The sequence below is a fragment of the Antechinus flavipes genome, chromosome 1, assembly GCF_016432865.1.
Source record: "Antechinus flavipes isolate AdamAnt ecotype Samford, QLD, Australia chromosome 1, AdamAnt_v2, whole genome shotgun sequence".
NCBI lineage: Eukaryota > Metazoa > Chordata > Mammalia > Dasyuromorphia > Dasyuridae > Antechinus > Antechinus flavipes.
Window position 1 is genome coordinate 155,491,924 of NC_067398.1, and position 14,527 is coordinate 155,506,450.

The following is a 14,527-nucleotide window of genomic DNA, read 5'->3' on the forward strand; positions in this document are numbered from 1 at the left end:
GTAGGAATAAGACAGATAGAGTGAAGGAGCCAATGACTAAGCTAAATGAGTACAACAGGAGGTTTGGTATTACTTAGAGCCAGCTACTTTAATAGGTCAACAGAAACCATGATATGCTATTTAGAATGATAGTTCTGGTTTTCATTGGCTTTCCTCTCCCATCATATTAACCAATTGCATAGCCTAAGGAAATGGAATACATTGTACTTTCACATGTAATTTGTCAGAGAGTCTGAAATTCTTTGTTTTCATCTGGGAAAGAGAAATAAAAAAGTTTCTTTGGAAACTTTTTATTGCTAAGAATATGTGATATGTTTGAGTCATAGAATTTTAGGGCATTTTAGAAGTCAGTGAATGTATCCCTCTAACTCTAGGTTTACCTTTAAATTAACTTGACTAATAAACTGCTTATCTATTCACTAAAGAACCCGAATAATTATTGTACTCTTCATTTGTGCATGGTACTTCTTTCCGAATTACATTAGTTAATAAAGCCAGACTACTCAAATTAAAACTGAACAACTAGGCTTCTAGCTCCGCTTGTTAAATGGTAGAGCTCTAGGAATTGCATAGACCAATAGGGTTTTGTTGTTATTGGGAGGGAGGTAAAGGGCAGGGATAGGGAGAAGAGAAATTGTTTTATATTTATTATCTTTTTCATACTATGTTCTTTGACTTTTTCCCTTACCTCAAGCCAGGTCTGGGGCAACTAAGATTTGGTTCAAGGGTACCAGTATCTGGGGTGGGAGAGTACTCCCCCACGGCAGTTCAAAAATCACCACATTCCCACCATAGCCTGAGGCTGACCTTCATTGCACAGCAGGATGCCATTTCCTCAGCCACCCCCCCAGGGAGCACTCCTATCACTCTATCACCATGACATCTTTCTTCCAGGGATCACCTTTCTTTCCAATCCCTCCAGAAGAAATGTGTATGATCTCTTCTACCTTTATAACTACCCTTCTTCATAGACATATTGCCCTCCCAGCCACTATTCCTGTTCTTATCCATTGTGTTGCCCAGGCACATAAATTCTTAATCAGGGCTGTCTTCTTCCCCTCACTTCAGAATTCTGATAATTTGTTTTTATGAAAGACAGTATTCTTCATTTTACTCTCTGTTCTTTGTTGTTTTCTACTTGTTGACAACTGTACAATACTATTTAAAAAGTTGATTGAGCCAGAATGTTTTCTATCATAGCCAGAAAGATGATATCCCCATTTCTATCTATCTCAAAACCTCAAAAGGAAAAATATATTCCATATTTGGCTAAATTTAGCAAATAAGTACAAATAAGACAAAAAGTACTTGATAAGGTCATGGATCACAACTAAAAATAAGAGTATTTAAAGTGCATTGTCCTTATCTGCCAGCTAGGGAAGGGGGTGGGAGGAAGGAGGGGAAAATTTGGAACAAAAGGTTTTGCAAGGGTCAATGTTGGAAAAATTACCCATGCATATGCTTTGTAAATAGAAAGCTTTAATAAAAAAAAAATTGCTTTTCACTTTAAAAAAAAAAAAGGTGCATTGTCCTGTCCCTTGCCCCATTCTGTGTGCTGAGTAAAGCCATAATAAATAATTTTATAAGCATGTATTTCAGGAGCCTAATATGGAGAAGGCTTTGCCTGATCAGAAACAAGTTGACTCCTCCACATTCAGACACTTCATAAAAGTCATAAAACATTGACTTTTTTAAAAAAATTTATTTTCCCCAGTTACATGTAAAAATAACTTTTCTTTTTGGGTTATACGTGTGTACTAACTTTTTATGTATTTCCTTCTGAATTATGTTGAGAGAGGGAAAATCAGAACAAAAGGGGAAAACCACAAGAGGGAAAAAAAATGAAGAAAGAGGCAAAAAGTGAATATACCATGTATTGATTTATATTCAGTCTTCATAGTTCTCTCTCTGGATGTAGATGTTTTTTTTTCCTATCCAAAGTTTATTGGAATTACCTTGGATCACTGAACTGCTGAGAAGAACCAGGAAGAATTCACTGTGATAGTCATTTCACAGTCTTGCTGTTACTGTGTGCAATGTATTCTTGATTCTACTTGTTTCATTCAGCATGAGTTCATGCAAATCTTTCCAGGCCTTTCTAAAATCAGCTTGTTCATCATTTTTAATAGAACAATAATATTCCATTGATTTCATATACCATAACTTATTCAGCCATCCTCCAATTAATGGGATTCTACTCATTTTCCAATTCTTTGCCACCACAAAAAGAGCTGCTACAAACATTTTTGCATATTTGGGTCCTTTTCCCTCTTTTATGATCTCTTTGGGATACAGACCCAGTGGGAGTACTGCTGGATCAAAGGGTATGCACAATTTTATAGAATTTTGGGGCATAATTCCAAATTGTTCTTCAAAATAGTTGGATCATTTCACAACTCAAAATACAAGGTATTAAGTGGTACCTCAGATTTGTTTTAATTTGCATTTTTTTAATCAGTAGTGATTTAGAGCATAATTTCTTCATCTGAAGACCATTTATCAATTGGGGAATGTCTTGTATTCTTATAAATTCGATACAGTTCTTTATATATTTTAGAAATAAGGCCTTTATCAGAAACATTGGCTGTAAAAAAAAAAAAAAATTTCCCCTTCGGTCTTGGCTTTATTGTTTTATAAAACATTGATTCTTCCCAACCACATAAAAGAAAAGATGATGGCTAAGAAAGCTGACTAGAAACCTAGCTGGAGTTACTCCTTTCCTACTCTGAATTGTTGACTCTGAATTTTACACATAAGGTGAATGAGGACACCTAGTCTAAGGGCTCTGTATAGAAGAAAAGGTGCTCAAGCTGGAATAACCAGGAAGGAAGAGAAATGCCAGATAAAAATCATTAGGAAATTAAGGCAAGGACAGAAAGATAATAATTCCAAGAGAAAGACTAGAATACAAACCTTCAACCAAGAGAAAGACTCATAAAGGCAAACAAAAAAGTATAAAACAAAATTCCCAAAAGGCCATAATTAAATAAGTGTGAAGTTGTATTCCTGAAGCAACTTATTTTTGAATAGAAAGGAAGACTCAAATCTGGCTTCAGATCTTTACTAGCTTTATGGCTTAGACAAGTCCCTTAATCTCTGTTTGCCTCAGTTTCTTCAAGGGCAAAATGGGGATAATGATAGGATTTATCCTTTAGGGTTGTTGTGAGGATCAAATGAGATAATATTTGTAAAAACAATAACAACAACAACAACAACCTAGTGTAGGTCAAGGCTAGATTCCTGACTCCAGGCCCACCATTCTATTCACTGTACCACTAGTATATAAGGGACTAAGGATCTAAGATGATCTTAAAGAATTGGAAAAAGAGAAGAATTAAATTAATATTTATTCTGTATACTAAATCCCACACTCCCTTATAAATAGATAAATATCTTTGGAGGTGGGACAAAATAGAAATAATATTGTGAGAAATTTCTCAATTAAGAAAAACAAAGGCACATAACGGGGAGAGCCAGAGATGCAAACTCAGCATCTGGGTTTGGGAAAAGGAGTATCAGTTCTTTAGTCTCTCATTAGAAGTGGCAAATGATTATTTGAGAGGAGGATAAAAGCAGTAGACAGAAGGTTGACTAGGTTGAAGACCCTGCTTCATGAAGTGATGTTTATAAGGGTGAAAGACAGCAAAAGTTGGTCCACCAAACAAAAATTTAAATGAATAAATAATTATACATAGAAAAATGTAGTAACGTGTGTCAGTCAAACAAAACCTGCCTCTAGTCTGAGTGACCAGATTCTGAATTGAGCGAACTAGAGACAAGAGAGGGAGCAATCAAACAGTTTAGTTTCAAAGTGAGGAAAATGACTTGCAAGCAAGAACATGTGCCAGAGCCCTGCCCTAGTGGGGAGTCCTGCTTTAGAGTGGGCAGATCTGGGTACACAGTGAACTGTAGCCCTGACAGTGAAGGGTAACAGCAATGAGACATGTTTGATTCACAGCAGGACTTCATGACTAGAACATGATTACTTGTCCGAGCTTGTGTAGTGCTTGTCTGAGCTTGGCAAACATCCGGTACTGGTCAAAGCAATAATTATGTGATTTTTGCCAGAGGATAAAATGATCCAGAGGGTGAGCACAAAGGACTGTTGTTCTATCTTGGTAAGGGCACAGCCTGCTTGCCCTGGAAAGCGATCTCCTAATATCTTGACACATGGAAAGAGAACAGAAGTTGGTTGGAGCTGAGATTTAGTATACTAAATATTCTATCTTTTATGAGGTGATGGAAGCATGGGGAAAAAAAGATTAAGGAGAATTTAGATAAAGGTAAATGAGAGAGTAGAATTTAGACAAGATAAATGAAAATTTTGGATTAAGAGATGATATAAAAGAAGACTAAGCTAATGTGAGAGGAGACTAGACAAGGCGAGGATACAGGATTTTGAACCACACATTTATATGAATAGGGAAAGTAAAGGATCTAAATAGTAAAGGGAGCAACAGACAAAGAAAGGGAAATGAACACTTTAATCAAGGAACTTTTAATGGAATTAATAAATACATGAGGAAGAGGGGAATTCTATGGAAACAAATTAGGATCAAATTGTTGGCTTAGAAGGAATGATAAAAATCAACACAAAAGAAAGAAAAATGTGATTAACAGTCTGTGAGGCTTGAAAATTCTGAGACATAATTTCTGGGTAACTAAAAGTCATTTGATTAATTATGGCTAGCAAATAATTAATACAGTGGGTCAGAGCCACTTTTGGGGAGACAAAGACAAAACTTGGAGGACATTAAATGTTTATAAAACCTTTTGAAAAGTACATATTTTCAACAGGTAGAAATCAACTCTGGTTAACAATTAATGAGAAAATGAATATTATAATGAAAGGTGAACTTCTTCAAATGAGGGGCTGGGGGTATTATACAAATATTGTCACTGAGACAAAGAGAGGCTCATGTCAAACCAGATCATTCCCATGTTGGCAATCTATAGAAAAAGATCTATCCTCCACTCAATGAAAATAAACAGTGGTGGGATAAGAATTCCACCTAAATAAGGTCTGACTGTGGAGAATCCTTTGTTTAGGCTCAGAAATGCTGCAGAGGCTGGCTTTGAATGAGGATATAGAAAGAAAAAAAAATTTGGATTCCATCATATTATTAACATAAAACAGATACAATTTAAAAGAGATACCTTAAAAAACACAAGATACTCAAATTAATCAAACACGAATCAGATCCTTACCTAAAATCAGATAGTGAAACTGAAGAAATCATAAAAAACTACACCAAGACAAAAACTCTGACAAATTTATAAATGAATTCTATTTAACTTATAAAGAATAATTAAAACTCATTATCCATGAATTAGTCTGAATGACTAAGAAAGTAAGCATTCTACTTAATTCATTTTAGAATACTGTTCCTAAACTAGGAACAGATAAAGTTAAGAAACTGAACCATTTAATAATATCACTAATAAATAGTGATAGAAATTTTTTAAATAAAAAGACTATAGCAATACAGAGTATTCACTATGGGAAAATTGGGTTTATGCCATACAAGAATGCTTCAGAATTCAGGAAACAATAAGACTTATTGTATCAAGAGCTAAAATAACCCAAACTAAATGATTATATCAGTATGCAGGGGGGAAAACCTTTGACAAATCATAAGTACAATAGTAACTAATCTATATATTTTTACATATATATACATATGTGTATGTGTATGTATATATATATGGGAGATAGGGGAAAGGGGAAGAGAAGGGAGAGAGAGAGAGAACTTTAAGATTTGCAAAGTGCTTTACAAATATTATTTTAGTTTAGTTTATCTTCACTACAATTTTGGAATGCATGTGTGCTATTATTATTTACAGATGAAACTGAGGCACCAAGAAATTAAGTGATACATAGTTAAACAGCTATTAAGCATCTAGATTTGAATTTTCTTATTCCAGATCCAGTGCTCTGTCTATCACTTAAGAGGGATGGATTTCAGGTCACAAGGTGGGAATGGAGATAGGAATGGATAATGAATTCTGTTTTGTATGTGGTGAGTTTGAGACACTTATGGGAATCAAAAGTATAGAATTCTTCTCATTCTCAGAGTGTGTTTTCTGCAACATATTGAATGTACTAATGATAGATAATACTGTTATATAATAATAATAACATTTATATAGGGCTCATTATGAGCCAGCCCTATCCTAATTATTATATATTTTACTAATATATTTAATAGTTCAATAATAATCTTATTACAATTATTATATTTTTCAATTTTCACAATGCCTATGGAAAATAAGTTATCCTCCATTTTAAAATTGAGGGAATTGAGGCAGACAGCCATTGTGATTTACCTAAAGCCATCCAATTATCAAATGTCTAAAACTGATTTGAATTTAGGCCTTTCTGACTCCAGATCCAGTGCTCTATCCACTGTCCCGCCTAGCAGATAGCTAACATTACTCAGTATATATCAGTACATTCAGTATGTTCTAGAGCACATATTAAGCTAAGAATGAAAAAGTGTGTGAGAGAAACTATTTACTTACTGCTTCACATCTGTTCTTTGATTCAGCTTCTTCTTCCCTCCTGCTCCCCAAGTGCAAACATCTCCCAAAGCCATTCCCTAATTTTTGCTTTTTCAGTCCGGTTTCTGAACACTTTCCCAGGCTATCAGCCATATTAAGGGCAGACTTCTTTCATGTTACGTGTTGAAATTCTGTTCTTTCTTCAGGGTACAGCTCAATACCAACTTCTCCATGAAGCTTTCTCTGGTCTTAGCACAAAGTCTTCTCTTTCCTCAAATTTCTCATATGATTGTTTATACTTAATATATGTATTAATATACATAATAATCTCCCTTTTGTACTTAATATATGTATCAGAATATTCAAGTACATTTTAGATTGTAAGATCCCTAAAGAAACTTGACTTGTTCCTTTTTCTAATACCTAACAATGCCTTGAACATAATGGCTATCTGATAATAGACATGTATTATAGATATATATGTTTTATATGTACACATAATAGACATTTACAGATAATAGACATTTATATTCACACAATAGACATATATGTATATATTACAGACAGTAGACATATACACAAATATAAATGGATCAAATTAACTATAGAAGCAATTTTCTATGGTAGAATGTCATTTAGATATGAGTATGTTTGTGTGTGTGAGATGGTGGGGAGGAGGTAAGAGTCCTCCCAGAATGCCAGCCTGCCTGTATTTTGTGAAAGCCATAGATATGTTCTAGCCTCATTTGACCCATTTCTGGCATCTCCTGGGCCCAAACTAGTAAAGTAGCAAAGTTGCCTGATTTATGTTTGATCTCCGTTCTCTTTGCCCTATTTTAAGTGCCAAAGAGAGGTAGCAAAATGAGAACAAGACCTTTAGAAACAGAATCTTGTGCCTTATTATCTGAGAAAAGAGACAAGAAATGATGAAAGAAATAAAATAAAATATCTTTCAAAATTCATGTTTATCTTCACTACCAATACTAATTATTTTTGCCTTTGTAACCCCCAAAATATTCTTAAAATGATCTTTTGAAATATAGATAAGTAGTCTACTTAAGTTTTAAAGATCTTGTTTTATTTTCTTTCTTCCAATTATGTTTCATTTTTTTTTTGAAGAAATGGATAGGAATTGATAGAAAGCTGATCTCAGAGCTTGAGACACCTGGATTCAGATGTTGCTTCTTAACACACTCTTTGTGTGACCCTGGGGCAAGTCACTCTTAGAAACTCAGTAAGACTAAATTGCAGGAAAAATCCTAACATGTATTTGGTTTGAGGCATTTCCTCACTTCAGAATTTCCCTTACCAATAAAATCACCGGAGGGATCCTTTTCACTTATCCCCTAGTCTTTATTAAATTTTGGACCTCAGAACCACTTTGAATCTTGAGATGAGAAGCTAGAAAAATAATTGTATGCTTGTCACCTGACCTTTTAAATATAGGAACTCAGTAAATTATATCTATTTCTAAATTTGAATTAACATCTTGCACTTTCTTTCTCTAAAGGAAGTAGAAATTCGAAACAAAGATCTGGAAGGACAACTCTCGGACCTAGAGCAGCGCCTGGAGAAAAGTCAGAATGAGCAAGAAGCTTTTCGCAATAATTTGAAGACACTTTTAGAAATTCTTGATGGAAAAATATTCGAACTAACAGAATTACGAGATAACCTGGCCAAGCTCCTAGAATGCAGCTAAAGGACCTGGGATTTCAGTGCTGATCCTCTAAAGACGCGCTGTCTCTTCTTCATAGGACTACCTTGGGCTCTGCATCAAAGTTGCACAAAATTAGGATACTACTCCTCCACGAGGAGGACCTATTTGCAAATTGGAATAGGATATTTCAGTGTAAAATTTAGAATTCAGCTTGTAGCTAGTTAAAAACAAAATGAAAAACTTGAACTACAAATTACCTCCTTGTACATTATTGGCCATAGTTAACTAGAAAGCTATTAATAGTCATTTGATGCAATCCTTTTCTGATATTAGCCAGTGGGAGAATTAGCAGTGTCTGGGTCACATCCTCCCCCCCCTTTTTTTTTTTTTTGTGTTGGACACAGTTGTAGATTATCTGCTTTTTAAATTTATTTATTTAAAATATCTAACTGCTGTGTTTTGTGCAAAAAAAAAAAAAAAAAAAACAACAAACCCCAAATTTAGTGCTGAAAGCCCTGTGTTTTTATTTTTGTTTTCGTTTTTTTTTTGTTGTTGTTGTTGATGATGTTGTTGTAACCTTAATGATTTCTCAGGATACTTTGCACTGTTGAGAAGCAGTGTCTTTACCAATTAATTCTTGCCAGAAGTGAGAGAGAAATGTATCTTTAATTGAAACACAGATAATATAACTGCTTGTATAGAGTTCTTCCCTTTTTTTATACTGGAAGATATTTCACTCTTGTTCACTCTGGTATTCTATGATACTGTCCAGTGTATGGTTTACTTTTCCATATTGATTCCATGTATTTAGGATAAGATATTGTCTCCCATTTTATTACACATTTTAAAGCCAACAAATGAAGGCAGCTGAGTCCCTCAGAAAAAATTTCTTTTTAAATTTCTGATAAATTTGACATACTGTACTGAACTATAACAACCAGACGACAACGGTCTGGTTTGTCTAGCAATGTTAAGGATATTTACAAAATATGCAGTTACATTAAGATGTTTTATTTATATATTTTGCAAGAAATATTTTCTGAATGATCAATGCATTTCAATTTTAAGTGTAATAGTGGCGAATGGGGAACTAACTCTGTTTATTATAGCTCATTTTAAGGATGTATAGCTATTTTAAAGGGGATACATTTATGTTGAATTTGCCCGACTAAGAGGACTGTTTCTCACTGCTGTGATAATAGCAAATTGAGATAGAGACAGGTTTACTCTGTCTGGGTCTTCACACCACATCTGTATCCAAACCACAATAGGCAATATTCTGAACTGTTAACTAGATGTTTCAACATGGGAATTGAATTCACTAAGCTATGCTCAAGTGAACAGGTTTTAAAGTTGTTTTGATGTAATTTTAAAAAAGATTTTTGGCAAACTTGCATTTCTTTATATGATATATTTATTTTAAGAAAATCTTTGAAAGGTAAGCCAAGCATCATTTTGTCTGCTTACTGAATAGGAATTGCATCAAACTCCGTCCTCACTGTAAAATACCTATAATGTTGAAGAGGATTCTTTTTTAAAGTGGATGAATGAGTGTCTGACTTTGAAGATCAGTCTCAAGAGGCACTGATTTTTCTTTTGCACCCCACATTAATTTAAAATGTTACGTACAAAGTTAAGATTATTAATAAATTTGTACAACAGACCACATCTTTCACTTAATGGACAGACTCTCTGTACTAGAACATTTGGGTCTGTTTATATTTCTGTGTGTATGTTTCTAATGCACACTCATTGAATTTATATTAGAAAGAGTTCAAACACAAATGGCTTATTTATAAAATTACAGTTTTTCTTTAACAGTGAGTTATCAGGTGTTTCCTGAAAACTTTCCATCAGACCCTCAGTTATCCTATATTAATATATGTGCTCAAACATCCTGTAAGTCACCTCCATCTATTTGAGGCTATTTTCTCACCTCTTATTCTGGGGAGAACAATATAGCTAAATACATTCAGAGCTGAGATATTTTTATTCTAAGTCACGTAATTAATTTGATTTGATGGATGGAATTTAGAAGTAGAAGATGTCATGATATCCACAGATCCCAAAAAAGAAATATTCATTTAAATGGAGGTTTTTAACTTGGGGATCAGGGAATTTAGTCATAAAGAAATAATGTAAGTTGATGGCATGGCAAGTGAATTATCATTTTAATGATGTAATAATTAAAATATTTTTACAATTTGACATAGGTGTCATTTAGATGTGGGAAAATAGTTCACTAAAATGTCTCCACTTGAATTGTGTTAATATGTGAGACGTGTCATTCAATATATACATATAACTATATGTATATACACAGAAAATTATTTTTAATATTTTCCTACTGAAATGAAATTTGAAATTGGAAAATTTTTGAGATTTTTTTTTCCTTGTCCCATAGAGGATAGCTTTTGTTTTTTAGAGATTAACAATCTATTGAAGGCTGCACCTTTTAAATTCCCAGATTGTTATAAGACATGTACATTATAGGGGATAAGATGGATATAAGTGCACATATAAATAAAATTTTATTGTTATGAATATTTTAAATGTTCCTGTACAACAGGTGCGTGTCTGGAAATTGTCATCTTCAGGTCATAATTAGATTGTGTGCCTCCTGTAGGCCCTCCATTTCTGTATTATGAAAATGATCATTTACATATTTGAAAAACTAATTTTTCCCAGAGAAAAGTACTATATAGAGTACTTATATTTAAATCCAGCTGTGGGGACACAGTCATATAAATATTTGCCAGAAGATAACCACAGAGTGCAGATATGGAATAATATGGGGTGGGGGTGGGGGGACCAGAGCAATCACATCATATATAACTTGTTATATGACAACTATAGAGTCTTGTTAAAAAATTTTTTGAAAAAAAAGAAAAAACAAAAATACAATTTTTATTTTGAAATACACTTGCTGTTCCTCTGGAGAATGTACTTTTTCTCTTTATTTTTTTTTTCTCAAATCTTTTACAGGTATTAAAAAAGTGTCTAAGTGATGGCAGCATTTACTTAAATCTTATAGGTGCTACTGGATTTTGCATTAGTGTGTTATGTTGTGAAATCCTGACTTTGACATAAAAGGTTTTTATAAATATTTCCCTGTGTGGAAATTTAGTTTTTGGCCTCCCTACTCTTTCTCTTTTTCTCCTCCCCTCCATCTTTTTTTTTCTCTCCCCCTCCTTCCTTCTCTTTCTTCCTCTCTCCGTCTCCCCCTTCCTCCCTTTTTCTATTCCTCCCTCTCTTCCCCCCTTCCTCTTTCTCCCTTTTCCTCTCCCTCTCTCCCCTCCCTTTTCTTTCTTTTTTTCTCCCTCCTCTCCTTCTTTTTCTCTGTAAATAACAGAATCTCCAGGAAGTTTCATATCTTTTGGCCCATTAGAAGAATTCTAGGACCCACTTATCCTTACTGCCTTGCTGTTGTTTAACTTGCAAAAAAGGAGATAAAATGATCTTGGACTTGGAGAACTTTAGAGCTCAAAGTGGCCTTAGATACCATTTTAGTCTAAAAGTTAAAGATGTTTACAGGTAGCTCTAAGGGCATGAGGCCCCTATCAAAACTAAACCATATATTTTAAATCATTTCTTTATCCAGCAAAAAAAAATTTTTATTCTATACTATTTGTGCTATCGCCTTACCGAAATATTGAATGTTAGACCCAGAAGGAACCCTTTAGACATGGTCTACCCCTTAATCTATTTACAGATGAGGAAATAAGAGCTCCAAGAGATGGGCTAACTGTCCACCAGGATCATAGAGTTGGTGGCAGAGCTTGAGAGTAGGATATGGCTTTCTAGCTCCTGGTCTGCAGATCTTACATTGGAACGGAGTAAGCCATCTGTGATTTGGTCTCAGTCAAATCTAGCACATTATCAGGATGTTAGGCGGGTCTTTTTTTTTAACTTTAGCTTTAATTATACATCTTTTTTTAAAAATAGCTTCAAATGATTTCTATGGATTCATAAATATTTTTTCATCATTGAATCTTAACTTTGCCTCTGAGATAACTTGACATTGTTCCTTTATTGTTCATGTGGAAAACACAATTGAAACTTTATAGAAGAAAATTTTTAAGGTAAGAAGCAGAGATTGATACAAATGCATTTCTTAAAAAGATCAAGTAGAATCTGACTTAACTGTTATTATTAGCGAGTTGCATTTCTCAGAATAAAATGTATATATGAAATGTTATAAAAAAACTATTTTGGAAACTTTATTTAAAAAGGATCATGGTGGGGATGGGGGGGTGGTATGGGGAGGGAGTAAAGGGGGTCTTTAACTCCATTCTATAACTCATATGTAGAATTGCAAAAATTCAACAGAGCATTTATCTTATTATTAAATATTAGATTAGATCCTAACACTTTCTTATGTATTGTTCTTCTGTATGAATTATAGGTTAAGGGATTGTGGGTTAAGAGTTTAGAAGGAATCTCAGAAGTCATCTAGCATTAAAACTCTCTTTTCACAAATGCAGAAAGTAAGAGAACAAGAGGATCAACTGATTTGCCCCTAGTCACATGGATAGTAAATCGTAGAGTAGGGATTTGAAAACAGTTCCTCTGGTTAAAAAATCAGTAGTGCTTTGGGAAATTATGTGCCTTAAAGACATTTCTAGAGATCACACAGATTAAAAAAAAAAATTCGTTGAAATGACAAGGGAGAATTTTGTAATTTTTTTTTTTATCCAGTTATACAAATCACCTCCACTTCTCTCAAAGATTAAAGCTATTTGATATAAATGATTTCCATGATTAATACTATTTTCATTACTGGACAAAAACGGACCTTTTGGTGAGAAAATGCAGGTGCCCTGCAGACAAGTGTTAACTAGAATAGAGGCCATATGTTTTTCTTTTATATGCCCGCCTGTTGTGGCCCTTGGATTCCTTTGTTTCCCAGCAGATAGGAGGAGCTAGAAGCAGAAATGACTTAGGTTAATCCTCAAAAGGAAGAAGGGACTATTATTCATACCTTCTACCTTTAAATGAGGACCTTCATTTTGCTTGTCTGGGTATTAAAATATGAGTAATATTCCTCAAAATACGGCTTCCTTTTCACTTTTTTTCTGATCAAATCCATTCAAATGTGAAAATTTTGGAATGAAAAAGCTGTCCAAGTGGTTGTTAATAATTTCAGGCAACACTATTGTAATATATGAAATTATATCTTAAAGACCTCAAGTCTAGTTCTGAATCTTCAGATGCTGTGATTAAGATAGCTGATACTAGGGACTAATCGTTCTGTGAGGTTCTGACCTATTTTTGTCAGTTGGATTTCTGCTAGATAGATTTGTGGCTTTTCCTTGTAATGATATCTAGTTACCATGGTAATTGTTCCCTAATAAATGCTTAATTCATCTAATCAAAGTGGCCACAGGAAATGATGTGCTTAGTAAACACCTTTCTGGCAAGTTGATCACTTTTTCTTCCTGTCCATTTCTTAGAAACCTCTCAACTGTAAACACGTATGTACATAGGGATTGTTCTCTTCTATTCATAATTTATTTTATGGAATATCTATAGTCAAAGAAGATATAGCTTCAAAACAAATTTCTGTAAAGCAAACTGTTTTCTTGCTGATTGCCATAATAAAACTAAAGATATACTTTATATAGGAAAGTCTCCTAACATGATTTGAACTCAACTATATAGGAGTTGCCCTGGGTCATTCTAGGCATTTTAGTATATTGATTGGCAAGAAATTGTCATTAGAGGAAAGATCATCTAATCAAATGGTGGTGAGCTCAAATAGAAATATCCCTGACAGTCCATTTTGACTTAGAAAACTACAAATTATGATTATGTGTTCTTTATTTTGTTGAACATTTCCCAATTACAAATATAAAATTACAATTAATTTTTAATTTACTTCCACAACTCAGGAGTTTTACTGCCCTAGGCAGTGAGTTTGTTTGACCCTTTTGTCTAATCCAACCTCATTTTACAGACTTGAATGTCTTGTCCAAAGACACACAGCTAGAAAGTAACAAAGATTTGAACCAGATTCTTTGATGCCTCCTTTAGTGATCTCTTCACTACAGCATGCTTTCTGTTCCTTGCCAAGACAGAATAACCCCACTACCACCACCACCTCCAAACACACTTTTTCAAAGCATTTTTGAGCTCCTTCCTACTTCTGAAGATTCCTTCTCTACCGTTGGCTGAACAGTCAGTCTTCATGGACATTGCAAATCACACTTTACTAGTAGGTCTTCCTGACTAATTAATATGCATTGCAGTATATCTTATACTATAATTTGAAAATTCTTCAACTTAGAAGGTAAAATAATGAAAAACATTAAACTTAGAATTGCAGATTTACAAAATGTGACAAAGTGGGAAATGAGAGATTCTTGATGT

The 14,527-nt window shown here is 33.9% G+C and overlaps 1 protein-coding gene across 2 annotated transcripts in view; it reads left to right on the forward strand.

The window, feature by feature from the left end:
* HOMER1 (homer scaffold protein 1) overlaps positions 1 to 12,364 on the forward strand; it is a 163,835-nt gene extending 151,471 nt beyond the window's left edge. For both annotated transcript variants that reach the window (XM_051991805.1, XM_051991806.1), the window contains one exon: positions 8,012 to 12,364. In XM_051991805.1, the coding sequence (XP_051847765.1) occupies positions 8,012 to 8,200 (189 nt within the window). In that variant the 3' untranslated portion in view covers positions 8,201 to 12,364. The remainder of the gene's footprint in view (positions 1 to 8,011) is intronic.
* Positions 12,365 to 14,527: the final 2,163 nt, after the last annotated feature.